The following is a 15295-nucleotide window of genomic DNA, read 5'->3' as shown; positions in this document are numbered from 1 at the left end:
CGGCCGATCACTGGCTGGCGCGCTACGTTGTTACACACGGTGCGCAACACGGTGGCCGATGGCCCCGACCTTTCGTAGTCTGTACTACAGGACATCTTTGAGCGACTGCTTCGCACTGCCCCGCTTCGCTGGCTTCTTCTGATCGGGCGAGGGTTTCCAACCGATCTGTGTCAGTGTTGGGCGACGCACCATGTAAATTTGGGCATAAGTAGCGGGAACGTGCTCCTCGGAGCCGTGCAGGGCCTGGTAGGTAGCAGCAGCAGCAATGAGTGTATCGCGGTGCAAGAATGGCCGGCGGTTGATCACTGCATTGCTCTCGCCCATGTCGCGCAGATCCTGCACAAGCTCAAACATACTAGGGTAATTCACCGTGAGCTCGTCAATGTCAACGGTCTGCAGCGTAAAGCCTGCGCGAGTGAGCAGAGACGACACGTCCTTGGTGTCTGTCATGGGCGAAACATGCACGGACAGACCGCCCTCTCGCTCCTGCTCAGCCAACATCATACTCGTGCTTCTGTAAGTGGCAGCCACGTACCGCAGCTCGAAAAGCGTTTCGCCACCCAGCATGTACCCAAGGAACACGCCATCCGGTTTGAGCACACGCTGAATCTGGATGAGCGCGCCAGGCAGGTCGTTCGTCCAGTGGAGACTCCCGGGAGCGATGACGCAATCCAGCGAATTCTCTTCGAATGGCAGCCATTCCTCGTCGATAACTTGGCGTTCGATCTTGTACGGGAACTGCGCGTCTAGATGGGCATCGCGGTACAGCATCGCCTCACTCATGTCGCACATAATCAGCTTTTCCAGGCCGGCACTCTTAGCATCTAAGTGGTGCCGCAGATGGCCTGCACCCGCGCCCAGCTCGACAATCACAGGGAACGCGCGCTTGATATCCTGCTGTGAGACGGTTCGAACGCACCTGCAGACGCTCTGCCAGGCTCATGGCGCCCATGTCGCGCACATAATCGGTCACGCGGGACACCTCACCACGGTGGCGCTCGTCCACATAGGCCGTGCCGCTCTCATCCACGGGGCGCCGCAAGGCCGCGCGCGAGCGCTGCATACGCTTGGCCTCGCGATCAAAGATCATATATGGCGAATTTGGCGCAGGGGCTGCTTGCTTGCGCGGCAGTGACATGGTCATGCGGCGCACGCTGCGGCCGAGCGCCAGTGACTCCATGGCCCACTGGCTATGGCGCGTTGCTCCTCGGATCGCCATGGTGTCTGACCCGATCCACGCCCGATGTGGGAGAGGCTCGCTGCCACGGTGCTGCCACCACCTCCACACTTTCCGCATGGACGGAGCTGGCGAAGTCCTGGGCAGCACGGTCTTGGCATGCCTTGCCGAGGATCTGGCGCCCACGGAGGCGTATGAGCGCATTGCAGCTGTGGCGCCAAAGCTAGGGACGCAGTCGTTGTATTCATGCCTGTCAGGTACGTGTGATCCTACTTACTCAGATGTGCTCGTCCGTCTTGCGCTCGGATCACGGCCGCCGCCGCCTCTGCTATTCACATATATCGAGACCATGTGCGTGTACCGGAGCCCAAAGATGTTTGCAGAAGAGTACGACGAACGTGTAGTCGTCTTGAGCCTACTCACGCAGCTCTTTGCTTTCAAGCCAGCGGATCATGTGGCTGTGGATACCATTGCGCATCTCATCCTAGAGGCTGGCGGTTATGCGCAAGTCCTGGAGCACCTACCTACGAAACAGCTTATTGATGCTTTTGGACCATCTACATGTGATTTTTGGCGCGCAGCTCTTCGTCTCGTGGGCGATCCGGGTGCGGCCGGTGCACAACTATTTGTGAGGCTTGTCCATGGCGCTGTGCGCGATGGATGGCCGCCTGTGCATGACGAGGACGCACTTGACGTTCTTCTCAGTCAGATTCAAGACGTGGTTGTACGGATGGACGGGACACACACTGACAGCGATGCCGTGCGTCACGCCCTAGTGTCGCTCCAGCAGGGCGTGACAGCTTCCGCCGACGACCTGTTTGACGACGACGTGTCCGCCACACCGACACCCAAAGTCTGGGGGTCATATTTTTTCTTCTCGTACACGAGAGCGCTTATGCAGGCCTGGCGCGAGTCGGACGGCCGCAACCGACGTGTTCCACCGCAGGCTCCGCACCCAGGGCCAGACATGGTGCTTCTTGTGCATACACTTGCTAGGCTGGATATGGACTGGTCTCGAAAGGGCTCCGCAGCGTTGGGATTGCTTCAGCTGCGCTCGGCGCGGGCATCATCAACGAATGAGGAAGCGGGTTGCGACACGACTCTCGTCTTTTTGCACGAGCTTATTGCTGCCACGACTATTTGTGCATTGCGCGAACTTGGCGCGGACCCTCGCGCTCGTACCGCTCAGGCATGGCGCCATGTATTTGGTGGTGTAGTACGTGTGCGAAACTGACCACAGATGCCCCCTCTGGCCGTATTATTGCAGCAGCATGCGCCTCCTACGAGCGATTCGCTCTCAGGGCGGGATGTGCTAGCGGCTCATTTCGCTTTGTACGAGCCGTTCCAGGAGTGGATGGCCCTGGACCGCACTGCTACTCAGACGCTTGACGTTCCTCCGCTGGCAGAAGCGATGCACTTGTGTTGGAATGCATGGACGCCATTCAAAACTGACGACCTTCTGGCATGTGCCTCTTCGGCTGTACAGGCCTACGGACAGTCGGTTCGGACATGCTTGGACGAGGCGCCACAGCGAATGGACAGCCTGGTGCCTCAAGCCTTGGCAAATGCATCGCTGCAGTACATGCTGGCGACTGAAATCCGCCGCGTTCTTGCTTTGTGGATGGAAAAACAGGCAGACATGCGACTAGTCGTGGCACTGTGTCGCTCGTTAGAAATTCATGTCCCGCTGGCTCAAGACATGCTCTTTCTGTACGTTGACCCCCATGAGCTGTGCCAAGCACTGGAAGCGGCCCTCTCACGCATGCCTGCGTCGCTGTGGGTAAACGCTGACGAACTTGCCTCGACCGGACGTGCCATACTCTTCTTGGCCCTAGTCGCCTCACATTGTACTCAAGCGGTGCCATCCGTGGGCGAGGCGCGTGCATTCTTCACGCTGGATGTGTCTGTGCCTGCACGCGAATCTCTTGCTCCGCCGACGCGCGAGCTGCTGGATCGGTGGTGCTGCGAGCTGACGGCAGGTCAAGGCATCTCTGATACGCTGCTTGCGGCCTCGCCCCCGTGGACCATGTATTCCCTTGCGCCCATCGTGCTGGCACAGCTTTTGAATGCACACCAATACACGATGATTGACACACAGACCTTGCACTCGGCCGTGTCCTACTTTCTCCAGGCGCCACTGCGCCATACCCTACATACAACGCTGCGATGGCTTGCTAGCTACACCCACCAAACCCACGTCCGTGCCTACTATGCTTCACATCTTCACGCTCATGTATGCACCTGCCTCGATGTCCTACAAATCCTGCTCCTCTCTGACGCCTGCTGTCCCCTGGTGTGCACGCTTGCAATGCCCGTTGTGCTTCCGCTGCTTCGGTATGAGCAGCTGGCAACGATACCCGGTACCGCCGGAAACACCCTGCGTACCTGCTGCCAACTCCTTGAGGCGAAGTATGTACACTCCCGTGCTGCGCCCGCCACCTGGCTGGCTCACGCCCTGAGCAGGGAGGAGAGCCGTGCCTCTCTCTGCCAATGGGTGGCGACGACTAGCTCTGCTGCGGCGCACGATACCACGACGGCACATACCTGGCTCTCGCTACTACAACATACAATGCCTGACGACACGTGGACGGTCCAACTCCTTGGCACGGCCCTGGTTCTTGCACCGCCTCCGGCAGGGGCGGCGCCCGTGCCCCTTGCCCTCGTAAGATTTGTGCTATCTCGCTGGGACGCAGCGTGCGCAAGCCATGACACCATTCAGAGAATGGTCGCTGTGCTCAGCATGAGCATGGCCTTATCACAACAGCTGCCGGGAGGCTATGAGGCGGTGCAGAGCTTACTGTATAGTTTCTCGGAAGGAGCGCTCACCAAAGCGCTTCGTGACGCACTGTAGGGTGTGCTGCGGCATTATGCAGCCTCCACTGTTTTTTTTTTGGGCACACGGGCCCGTTCCGACGCAGGACGCACTGACGAACAAATTTCCTTGTCTACGAACAACCATGCCAGAGAAGTCTATTAAGAACCAGATCGAATGGTTTGCCTCCCTGAACCCTATTGAGGAGAAGATAGGCAACCAGTTTCTGCGGAAGACGTATGTAGGATCTTATGTGGGTTCTTACGTGCAGCTCTATCATTGCGACCATCGGTCCTAAGACCAACAATGTGCCAATGCTGCACAAACTCCGCGATGCCGGCGTGAATATCAGTATGTGGAAGACTACTAACTGAAAGTCCGCCTGAATGCGAGCCACGGTAGCCACGAGTACTTCCAGAGCGTCGTGGACAACTGCCACCAGGTGGTGCGCGAGGCGCCCGGCCGCCCTCTGGCCATTGCAATGGACACCAAGGGCCCCGAAATGCGCACGGGTGTGATGATCAACGGCGAGGATATTCCCATCAAGGCAGGTCATGAGTTTATCGTGACCACTGACCCTGCCTACGAGCAGAAGTGCAGCGACCAGTACCTGTACATCGACTACCTGAACCTGGCGCAGAAGGTGGAGCCGGAGCGCATCATCTACATTGACGATGGTATCCTGGCTCTGAAAGTGCTGAGCGTTGACGGCACCAATGTGCATGTGCGCACCGTGAACGATGGCGTGCTCTCGTCGCGCAAGGGTGTGAACCTGCCTCTCACTGAGGTGGACTTGCCCTCCGTGTCGGAAAAGGACAAGAAGGACCTGCTGTTCGCCGTGGATCAGGAGCTGGACATGGTGTTTGCGTCGTTTATCCGCAGTCGCCATGATATTGAAGAGATTCGCTCCATCCTTGGCGAAAAAGGCTCGCACATCCGCATTATCGCCAAGATTGAGAACCACCAGGGTCTGGTGAACTTTGACGAGATCATGGAAGCCGCTGATGGCATCATGGTGGCGCGCGGTGACCTAGGTATCGAGATTCCTGCTCCTCAGGTGTTCCTTGCGCAGAAGATGATGATTTCGCGCTGCAACATCGCGGGCAAGCCTGTCATTTGTGCTACGCAGATGCTCGAAAGTATGACGAAAAACAACCGTCCGACGCGCGCCGAAGTGTCGGACGTGGCGAATGCTGTCGTGGATGGTGCGGACTGTGTCATGCTCAGTGGTGAGACGGCGAAGGGCAGCTACCCCGTGGAGGCTGTGAAGATGATGGCTGAGACGGCGTACTTGGCTGAACAGTCGCTCTCATACCAGGCTATTTTCACGCAGATGCGCAGCTTGACGCGTAGCCCTACGAACACGATTGAGACCATTGCCCTGGTCGCTGCGTCGGCAAGTCTTGAGCAGCGGGCTGGTGCCATCCTGCTCATGTCGACGTCGGGTCAGACTGCGCGTCTTGTGAGCAAGTACCGCCCCCCCTGCCCTATTCTGATGGTGACTCGTAACCTATACACGGCGCGCAGCTGCCACCTGTACCGTGGCACGTATCCGTTCCACTACCCTCGTCCTCACATTGAGGACCCATCCCGCTGGCAGGAGGACGTGGACAACCGTATCAAGTTTGGTCTGGCTGAGGCTCTGAAGCTCAATATCGTCAAGAAGGGTGACACTGTGATTGCTGTGCAGGGCTGGCGCGGTGGCAAGGGCTACACTAACTCGCTGCGTATTCTCACTGTGCCCACTACTACAGAAGGCTATGTTCTCGAGAACACTGATGCGCCTTCGTCGTGATTCTACTCACGGGTGTAGCTCATGTAGGAATTGGAAGTCAAAGGCAGTGGTCAGCTCGCCCACCTTTTGGAACAGGGCCTGGAACTCAGGGCTCGTCTTGTGGGCTTCAAAGGCCGCTTCGTCGGCGTACTCCTCTGAGTGTTAATATGACCACCTACCGTACACGACAAACTTCAGGGTGTCGTTCACATCGCGCCCAAGACGGTACTGGAGTCAACATAGACATACGTACGGTCTTGGTTCCCGCTTCGGCAGTGTTGGCCTTCTTGGTCACAGCAAGAAGCATGTCTTGCAACACTTCAGCCTCACTTGCACCCTTGGCGACAATGCTACAGGGTCAGCAGAACATACGCACCTGGCTACGAGAATGAAAGGTCCTTGCTTGGGGGCTGACATGGCAGTAATGTGGAGATGTGTCTCCCCGCTCGGACACCCAGCCTAGCGGTGGGCATCACGTGCACAGTGCATGCAACAAACACCCTTGCCTTGGCCGCGACTGTCATCGTGCTGTGGTGGTGACAGAGACACCACGCTGGCCGTGCATGTCCGAGGTGTTTGACCTGCTGGGGATGGGTACACCTGTCCCTCGTGCCTACGATGGGGGCACACCCAGTCGGCACCGAAGTCTGTCACCCTCACCCCGAGGCCGCATCACATGGGAGGACAGCCAGCCTAGCTCTTCCCCCCAGGAGCTGTCAGTTGGCTCAGCCACGCCCTGCAAGCTCCCGCCCAGCATCTCTTTAGAGAAGGAAAACATATTCGCGCCGCCTGCCCCCCCACCCATGAGTCCCTCGCGTGTGCGCGCTTCGCGATCCCGCCGTCGAATGCGTGCCCAGCGCTCGGCACCATACACATACAGTATGTGTGCCCCTCCGCGCCGCTCAGTGGCCAATGATACCATCGGAAAGCGGAACTCTAGCCATGTGGATCCTCCTTCCCATACAACGCGGGCACTAGCACCGAAGCGCCCTCAAAGCCGCACGTTCGAACGTGTGCAGAGTGATCCTGTCGTACGGTCTTGTACCAACGACGAGCCTGTGCCCCCAAGCTCGGACGACAGCTTTTCCCGCGTCCTGGACGATGACTTCCCTATTGATGCTGCTGCTCTAGAAGAAGTCGCTGCCACACAGGGTTGGTAATGACTGTACATAACTATAACGGTGAATCCATATATGCTCGTTCCAAGAACAAGCACACACGGTCAGGTACATACAAGGCGGCTTGTCGCTCGCCGATGTGCAGAAATGTCCCTGGTCTTCGTACTTGGAGACCCACTTCAATGTCGTCTCGATCCACGGCACCGCTCGGGTAGGCCGGTACCAACAGCTGCCCGAGTCGATGGACCGCCGTATGTTCGCGCTCGCTAAAACCCGAACGAATCCTGTCCACATAGACGCCATCCAGATACGCATGCGTAGGTGTATCGTCCCAGCCATATAATTCGGCGATAGCATCCTGAAGCTCCATACGAAATGCTTCCTGAGCATTTTTATGCTGGATTCCCCGATCTGTCCACGCACCTCGCAGCTCTTGCGGCCAGCCGCCTGTGAACATGGAAGTACGCAGTAGTTGTTTTTGTCGTTCCACGTTGCTCTTTTCACGGGCATTTTGGTTTTGATCAGTTCTCCAGCAAATCTCGAGACACTCCATCATGCCGAGTCCCAAGTCTTCTAGGAGGGCATGGACGGCTGCTCCTGATGGAGCAGGTACATCCGGACGCTGAAAAAAGTAACGAAGACGTGTTGCAAAAATGTCAAGAGGCCGAAATGAGAACTTGCGCGTATCATAGCGAAGGTGTCGTACACCGGGCGCTGCACGATCGGCGGCCGCGGCATGGGATGAGAGTGCGCGCGCATCAAAACAGCTGCCAGCACTAAAACTGCCCGCACATAAGGGCTCCAGAATCGTGAGTGGCATGGGCAGTCCCGTCAATTCGCTCTGGGGATTGATCCCGATGACATGCAAATGTCGGAGTCGCCGCCTGAAAGGACAGAGCGCATGCCTAGAGGTACCACCAAAGATATGCGACAAGAGGGTCTCGTTTCCATCAAAGACAAGAGTACATGATACAGGAGAAATACTCTGAATCGATTTGGAAAATGCTTGGAGTTCCACGGAGCCCAAGGAGAGTTGGCACACATTCGGGAACTGTGATAATAGGGTATCAGGGTCGACTAACTGAGATCTGGTCTTATCAGGAAGCATGGCAAGCAGCGTCAACAAGTCAGGCCCCTCACTTTCACTCGTATCAATATAGAGATGCCGTGTCTGCGTAGCTGCATCACGCCCGGGGATGGAGATCAAGTGGGGCGCGACCTGTATCCATTTTAAGGTTTCCATGAACGACAAGAGGGCCTTTTGAGATTGGATGACGATCGTGCGCCACCGAAACGCCTTGGTACATTCACATACATTTCGAGAGACCAACGCGAGTGCGTAAGCACTTGCGGGATCTTGTCTTGCTGCCTCCTGCAATATAATCCACTGCAACTCCCAAGGAAGTGACATGATATTCTATGGTTACAAAATGTGGTACTAGTCTGTAGTTAGGCGATACTTTGGCAGGGTAGCAAAGTGGTCTAATGCAGCGGCCTTAAGCAGCCGAGTGGTTTTTTCACTCAGAATTGCAATCCGCCATTCGCGGGTTCGAACCCCGCCCTTGCCAACCTTTTGGGATCCTATTTAAGATAAACGCGAATATCTCCGTAAGGTTGAGCTTGTTCCAGCTTACACACTCCCACATGCGCCAAGGATAGCATGTGCGAAACTTTTTGCATCAGCTAGCTTAGATTCCCTTACATACAAGCCTGGGCTGCCACATGGATGGCGTGTTCTTTCGATGTTGTAACAAGATCCGAAAGGAGCAAGAACCGTCGTTCAGGCATGCATTGCAAGGCCATGCGCATGTACCTGTCATCAGTCATTCACGGGCTTACACTAGGAAGTCATACGTGTCTGACTGTAGGTCTTGCATAAGAGCTTCATCTTCTCGAAAAGAAACTACCTTGTCAGCTCAACTCCGTACCGTCAAGACCTCTTGCTTGTGTTGCGAAGGAATCATCTGCATCAGCCGACCAACATGGTAGCGATCCTACACTTGTATTGGTGGTCGTTTTGACAAGCAACTCAGATGACATTCGAGGAAGACGCGGCGATTGCCATCGGGCTGCCTGAACAATGGACGTATTAGCGCTAGAAAAACTCTGTTCTTGCATGTCTTCGGGCCAGTCCATATAAGTTTGGCCCAACGACGTCCAGGGAAGCGGCTCACACTCATTTTGCTTCGGTTCTTGACCACGAGCTACTTCTGACGAGTATTCTTCCGCAGGCCATGGGTCTTCCACCTGAGATGTCGTTTCCACGGGTGAGACCACCTGACGTTGGGCCCATGCTTCTCGGGCAAGCTCCGTCAACGTGCGGTAGTGGCAATCCAACGTGTGCACATGCATCTCTACTGTTTGCCGCCAAAGCGGCAAAAGCTCCTTGCTCGTGCATATACCAAGACGATCGGCGAGGCCCACTGGCCATTTCATTAACCATGCATGGTACCAGTGCCCTGGCAACATATGTTGAGTGCGCGCTGACTCGATGCGTGTTGCCCATGCTGCGTCTGTGTAGCCAATATTTCGGTCCAAGAGGCATTTGCGCTTGGCGGATGTGCGCAGCGGGAGTTTCGTCCGCTTCACAGGTGGCTCGACCGTGCGCAGAGCTATCACGCCTTTCAATCGAGATGGAAAATCAGGCTGGTCACTAGGCGGCTGTGTGAAGGACGCATGTATCTCAGGCGGCGTGGAGCACAATGGTAGTTCCACCGGCTCAATCAACGTATCCATATCATGGCGCAGGGGCGTTGTTTCCATTTGTAGTATAGGTGCGCAAGCAGAGGGTCGCTGCGGCCCCATGGATGAACAATGGGATTCAAGGGGAAACCCTGCATTGTGGGTATCCAGGGTAGTGCGTTTTACGCGTTTTGTGGCCTTGGCGCGGATCTGCAACTCGTTGGGCTCATACATTAATGCAGTAGCCCTGTCAATATCGGGCCATGTGAAGGAGGTTGGTAGAACATTTTTCATATCCAATTGAGCATGTTCTCGTTTACTCCCATGGTGTTGATGGGACTTGATTGACACGGCCATGTGTTTCACACCTATGCACCATGTTTCAATCTGCATAAGACCTGCACCGTACCTGCCAGGCCCAAATCCGCACGGCGCCAAGTAAGAGAAAGCTTGACTCATAAAGAGGTCGAATATGGCAGGATCGCTGTGTCATAGAACTGGATGAGTCTCATACACGTACCAGAGTTCCGCGACGTTGATTTGGCTCATGGTATGAGGGCTCAGTCGGGCATGGTTGGACTTGATACCAAACGTGGCCGCAATCCTGGCATCAGTCAAGGAGGTAGCTACCATGTGCTACGTGCCTGTGTCATAAGGCAAGGACGCGCGTCGCCCTCGACCACGACGATGCATCATCCTGTAGGATGCATGCAGGCCGTTGCGGTAGGGCCAGCATCCACGTGACAGAATGACAACCCTAGGACCGAGCGGGGGACGAGTTTTCAGTGGATGCTACGGTGGTTTCCTCGGCAAGTGCATCGCTTGTTGATTCCCACCCTTCCGTACAGCTCGCTTCACAGGAGCATCCATACTTCAAGAATGAATGGGCAAGTGTGGCGTGCACCAGCGCCTGATGCTGTCCCAGCCCCAATGCCGCCGCCGATCCGTGACGTGCACTCGTATGCCAATGTCAACGAGCTGAAGCCAGAAAGCTTGCATCTCGACTGGTCGATTGATTGGGAAAACAAGCGTATCCTTGGTTCTGTAACGCACCATCTCCAGGCGCTAACTGAGGTGTCGCGTGCGATATTTGACACGTCGTTCCTGGCGATTGAAAGTGTGTCGGTGGACGGACAGCAGGCCTCGTACGAACTTAGTGAGCGCCGTGGTCCGCTAGGCGAGCCTTTGGCCATTGATATTGGTACGCGCAAGGCTGGTGAGCATGTGGATGTGAAGATCAATTATGCTACGACCAGCAAGTGCACGGCTCTGGGCTGGCTCTCCAAGGAGCAAACACACACAAAGAAGACGCCGTTCCTGTACTCGCAGTGCCAAGCCATCCATGGACGCTCGATGCTTCCATGCATGGATTCGCCGTCGCGCAAGGTCACGTACACCGCGTCGGTGACATCGACCATTCCCGTGCTCATGTCTGCTTTGCAGGAGCAGGAGCCGCAAGAGGCCGAGAAGGGAGCCAAGTTGTACACGTTCCGCCAGCCTGTGGCTATTCCGACTTACTTGCTAGCGATCGTCGGAGGCTTGCTTGAGTTTCGCTCGCTGGGCCCACGCACGGGCGTCTGGGCCGAGCCTACTGATGCGGACAAGGTGCAGTGGGAGTTCGAGGCAGATGCCGAGCGCTTCCTGACCGAGGCAGAGAAGCTCGTCTCGCCCTACTCGTGGACACGCTACGACAGTGTAGTACTTCCGCCGTCGTTCCCGTATGGTGGTATGGAAAACGCCAACCTCACGACCCTCACTCCCTCTCTCGTGTGTGGCGATCGCAGCTCGACGGATGTGCTTCTGCACGAGCTGTGTCATTCGTGGAGCGGTAACCTGATTTCGTGTGTGAACTGGGAGTCATTCTGGCTGAATGAGGGGTGGACTGTGTACCTGGAGCGCTTGCTGCTCCAAATGGTACATGCGGACGACAATGGCCCGGGTCACCGCGGATTCTCCTACATTATCGGCAACAAGGCGCTACGCGACTCGCTCGAGGGCTTTTCTGACACACCGCGCTTCCAGCGACTGATCCCCGTGTACCGCGACGGGGAGGACCCTGACGATGCATTCTCTTCGATTCCTTACGACAAGGGCGCCAACTTTCTGTTGTATCTGGAGCGCCAAGTGGGTGGCCTGGAGAACTTTGTGCCGTACATCAAGGCGTACTTCCACACGTTTGCTGGCCGCTCGGTGAGCACAGAAGAGTGGCGTGAGCACCTGTTCGCGTTTTTCGCCAGCAACGAGAAGGCGTCGCAGGCGCTGCACGAGGTCGACTGGGACGCCTGGCTGCATGGTGAGGGAGTAGAGCTGCCTGTGGCGATGGAGTACGACGAGAGTCTGGCCGTGGAGGCGTTCGCACTGGCGGATCGCTGGATCCAAGCGATTCACAGTGGCGACGCGGCCAAGTTTGACCGGGCGGACATGGACGGATGGAACGCGAGTCAGGTGGTCGTGTTCCTTGAAAAGCTGCATGCAGGACCCCGTGTGCCAGCGGCGATGACGCAGCATCTGGACGAGGTGTATGGCCTCAGCACGGCGGCCAACACTGAGATCCGCCTGCGTTTCTACGAAGTCGCTCTCGAGGACAAGCACGGCGCATACGCACAGGATGCGGCCGACTGGGTATGTAAGCGCTACTCATGCCAGGTGAAAACGCAGGGTCGCATGAAATACTGCCGCACGATTTTCAAGGCGCTTCACAAAGTGGAGCCGGCGCTGGCGAAGCAGACGTTCCTCGAGAACGAAAGCTTTTACCACCCGATTGCTGCAGCGATGATCCGCAAGGTACGTATGGGCGACTCGCGGTCCTTACGTGGCAGGACCTCGGGTTGTAGGGCTCACCTGACCGTAGGATATTCATGCACACAGAACCGCGAACGTGGTGGCTGTGGTAGGCAGCACAGGCACTGGCAAGTCGCAGCTGGCGGTTGAGCTGGCCGAGTATGCGGCGGCGCGTGGGCTCCGTGCAGAAGCCATCTCTGCTGACAGCATGCAGACCTACCGTGGCCTGGATGTCATCACGAACAAGGCAAGCAAGCAGGAGATGCGCGCTGTGCCGCACCACCTGATGAGCTTCCTGCCACCGGGTTCCGAGTACGACATTACGCAGTTTGTGCGCGATGCCACGCGTCTATGCGCTGAGATGGAGGAGCGCGGCACGCTTCCCATACTCGTGGGTGGCACCACGTACTATGTGCAGCATTTCCTCTTCCCTGGCCAACTGGTCTCGCAAGCTGGACCGCCGGCGGCCGCCCTGTCACCGGCGATGCAGGCCCGGATCAGTGCCCTGCCACCGGACCTACACACCCTGTGGACTGAGATGATCGCCGGGCCGGCTGGGGAGGATCTGCCGCTCGCATCGCATGCCTCGCAGCTGTGGGCGCTGCTGCACGCGCTGGACCCGGACAGTGCACGGCGCTGGCATTATAATGACTTTCGCAAAGTGTATCGCAGTCTGCGGATATTGTACGAGTCGGGCAAGCCGCAGTCGGAGTGGCTGCATGCGCAGGATGCGAGGGATCGCGAGCGCCAGCGGCAAGATCCCCGCCGGCGTCTGCTGTTCTGGGTCTGGAGTGCGCGCGACGTGCTCAATGCACGTCTCAATGCGCGTATTGAAAAAATGATCGACCGCGGCCTGCTGCAGGAGATCCAGGCCCTGCGTGCGATGGCACGCGAGCAGAGCCCGGCGACCGATTATACGCGCGGCATTTTCCAGGCCATCGGTACGTGCTGCATGCTGACCGCAGGTTACAAAGAGTTTGATGCGTACCTCACGCATCGAGACCAGGGCGGGACGCATGAGGAAGCGCAAGAATTGTTTGACCAGGCTATCGTCTCGATGCAGACGGCGACGCGGCGGTATGCCAAGCGGCAGAACTCGTGGATTCGCAACCAACTTGTCCCTGAGATCCAAAAGGCGCAAGCAGCCGGCGAGGAGGTATGGCTCTACTTGTTAGACGCCACCGACGTGACACAGTGGGATACGCAGGTGCGCGCACCGGCTGAACGACTGCTGCAATCCTTTCTGGAGGGCAGCCCGATGCCGGACGCGACGCAGCAGAGCGCCGCGGCTGCGGAGCAGCTGCAGGTGGAACCTAAAGGAGGCGGCCGCCTAGAGCGCAACCGACTCGTCCAGTGTGACGTGTGCACGCACGATGCATCGCAGCCGTTTCTATTCCGCGAGAATGAGCGATACAAGCACGAACAGTCGCGCACGCATCGGTATGCACTCAAGCGACGCACGCGGGACGCCTACATTGCCGCTTGTAAGGCTTCGGGGGAGTCAGTGCGGCAGGAGCGTCACCAGTCGCCAACCCCCGTGGAAAATGACTAGTCTGTATCAATACTGTACAATGTATATCAAGTCATGCGGGCCATAGCATACTTTGACGCCTTGCTGCGCTCACGCAGTCTCTCGCCACAGTAAAAGAGGAATAGAGGGGTGAAGATGCCCACCACACCGGACACACCGGCTAGTAGTGAATTGCCGCCGCCCTGGCCGAGTGCATCGTACATCGGGGGCGAAAACAGCGGGAACACAAACGCAAATAGGCAGCGGAGCGATACGCCAGCGCTCACGGCCGACGCTGAATACACTGGCACAGACTCGGCCAGGTAGAGCGGGCATATGAGCAGGGCACCGCGGATGCCCATTGCCAGGAATACGATGCCGATGTCAGGGACGATCCAGTGCGTATGAAATTGAACGCTCCATCCAAACACAAGTAGGCCTATCGGCATAAAAATGCCTGTGGCCAGCAAGAGGGGCACCTTGAACTCAGGCTTACCCTTCCCCCCGTTTCTCGCCTCAAGTCGGCGGTAGAGCACGTCAATGAAGCGCCCACCGCACTGTGCATACAGCATGAACCCAATCATGAACGCAATGTAGTGGAGAGAGGCAATACCCACATTCATATGGTACTGACCGCGGAACACCACCGGAAAGGTAGCCAGGAGCAGGTACTGGCAGCCATACAAGATGGCCTGGTACAGCGCAGGCACAAACACCACCGACTCGGTCACAAGATACACGGCTGGGCGGAATAGACCATGCACGAAGCGCGTTATGAATGGCTCGTCTTTCGCAAAGGCCGTATGCAGCGTAGCATCACCAGTCTCTTTGCGAAGGCGCCGCGCCTTGCGTTCTAGCAGGACTGGCGTGTATGTCTCATGAAGCGTCAAATAGCCAATGACGGCGACTGTCGCGCCAAATATAGACGTGAACCAAAAGATCCAGGGCCACTTGCTGGCACCCCACGCCTGAATGATCCACGCGGCAAAAAGGGGGCCAATGCAAGGACCCAGCACGACTGCTAGGGTATAAGCGGACATGGCCTTCCCACGCTCCTCTGGCTCGAATAGATCTGCCACACAGCCCGTACTCATGGAAACTGGCGCGGACCCAGCAAGACCCGTGAAAAAACGGAGCACCATCATCTGGGCTGTTGTCTTGGAAAAGCCGCATGCCATGTTAAAAATCAGAAAGCTGCGTCAGACTCGGCCACGTACACTAAGTTCATGAGCTGGATGACATTCTTGCGGCCAAACTTTTCGCTCATCGGCGCAAAAACAATTGGACCGACAGCCAACGCAAGCACTTGGATGGACATCATCATATTCCCTAGCGTTCTGGAGCTCACATTGAACCGGTCCATAAGAACGTCCAAGGCTGGCGCCGTCATGGAGCTGGTGATGTGGCTCTGCACCGAGTACAGCGAGACGATAATTACCAT

At 57.0% G+C, this 15295-nt stretch overlaps 4 protein-coding genes across 4 annotated transcripts; 3 read left to right on the top strand and 1 right to left on the bottom strand.

The window, feature by feature from the left end:
* Positions 1-84: 84 nt before the first annotated feature.
* On the bottom strand, positions 85-1219 carry MSY001_3097 (uncharacterized protein; the record flags this gene model as incomplete). Its single annotated transcript, XM_018884984.1, has 2 exons — positions 85-897; positions 983-1219. 2 exons carry the CDS (start codon positions 1217-1219, stop codon positions 85-87), a joined length of 1050 nt encoding a protein of 349 aa, XP_018741590.1.
* A 76-nt stretch (positions 1220-1295) lies between these two features.
* MSY001_3096 (uncharacterized protein) lies at positions 1296-4028 on the top strand (the record flags this gene model as incomplete). Its single annotated transcript, XM_018884983.1, has 2 exons — positions 1296-2393; positions 2445-4028. 2 exons carry the CDS (start codon positions 1296-1298, stop codon positions 4026-4028), a joined length of 2682 nt encoding a protein of 893 aa, XP_018741589.1.
* Positions 4029-4134: 106 nt separating this feature from the next.
* On the top strand, positions 4135-5784 carry MSY001_3095 (uncharacterized protein; the record flags this gene model as incomplete). The annotated part of the gene is made up of 3 exons (XM_018884982.1): positions 4135-4226; positions 4261-4340; positions 4367-5784. 3 exons carry the CDS (start codon positions 4135-4137, stop codon positions 5782-5784), a joined length of 1590 nt encoding a protein of 529 aa, XP_018741588.1.
* A 4709-nt stretch (positions 5785-10493) lies between these two features.
* Positions 10494-13896, top strand: MSY001_3094 (uncharacterized protein; the record flags this gene model as incomplete). The annotated part of the gene is made up of 2 exons (XM_018884981.1): positions 10494-12347; positions 12415-13896. The coding sequence occupies 2 exons, from the start codon at positions 10494-10496 to the stop codon at positions 13894-13896; spliced, it is 3336 nt and encodes a 1111-aa protein (XP_018741587.1).
* Between the last annotated feature and the right edge of the window lie 1399 nt (positions 13897-15295).

This window comes from Malassezia sympodialis, genomic scaffold (assembly GCF_000349305.1).
Source record: "Malassezia sympodialis ATCC 42132 genomic scaffold, msy_sf_18, whole genome shotgun sequence".
Lineage (NCBI taxonomy): Eukaryota > Fungi > Basidiomycota > Malasseziomycetes > Malasseziales > Malasseziaceae > Malassezia > Malassezia sympodialis.
Note: the sequence above shows the minus strand (reverse complement) of the source record. Positions and strands in the feature narration are given on the sequence as shown.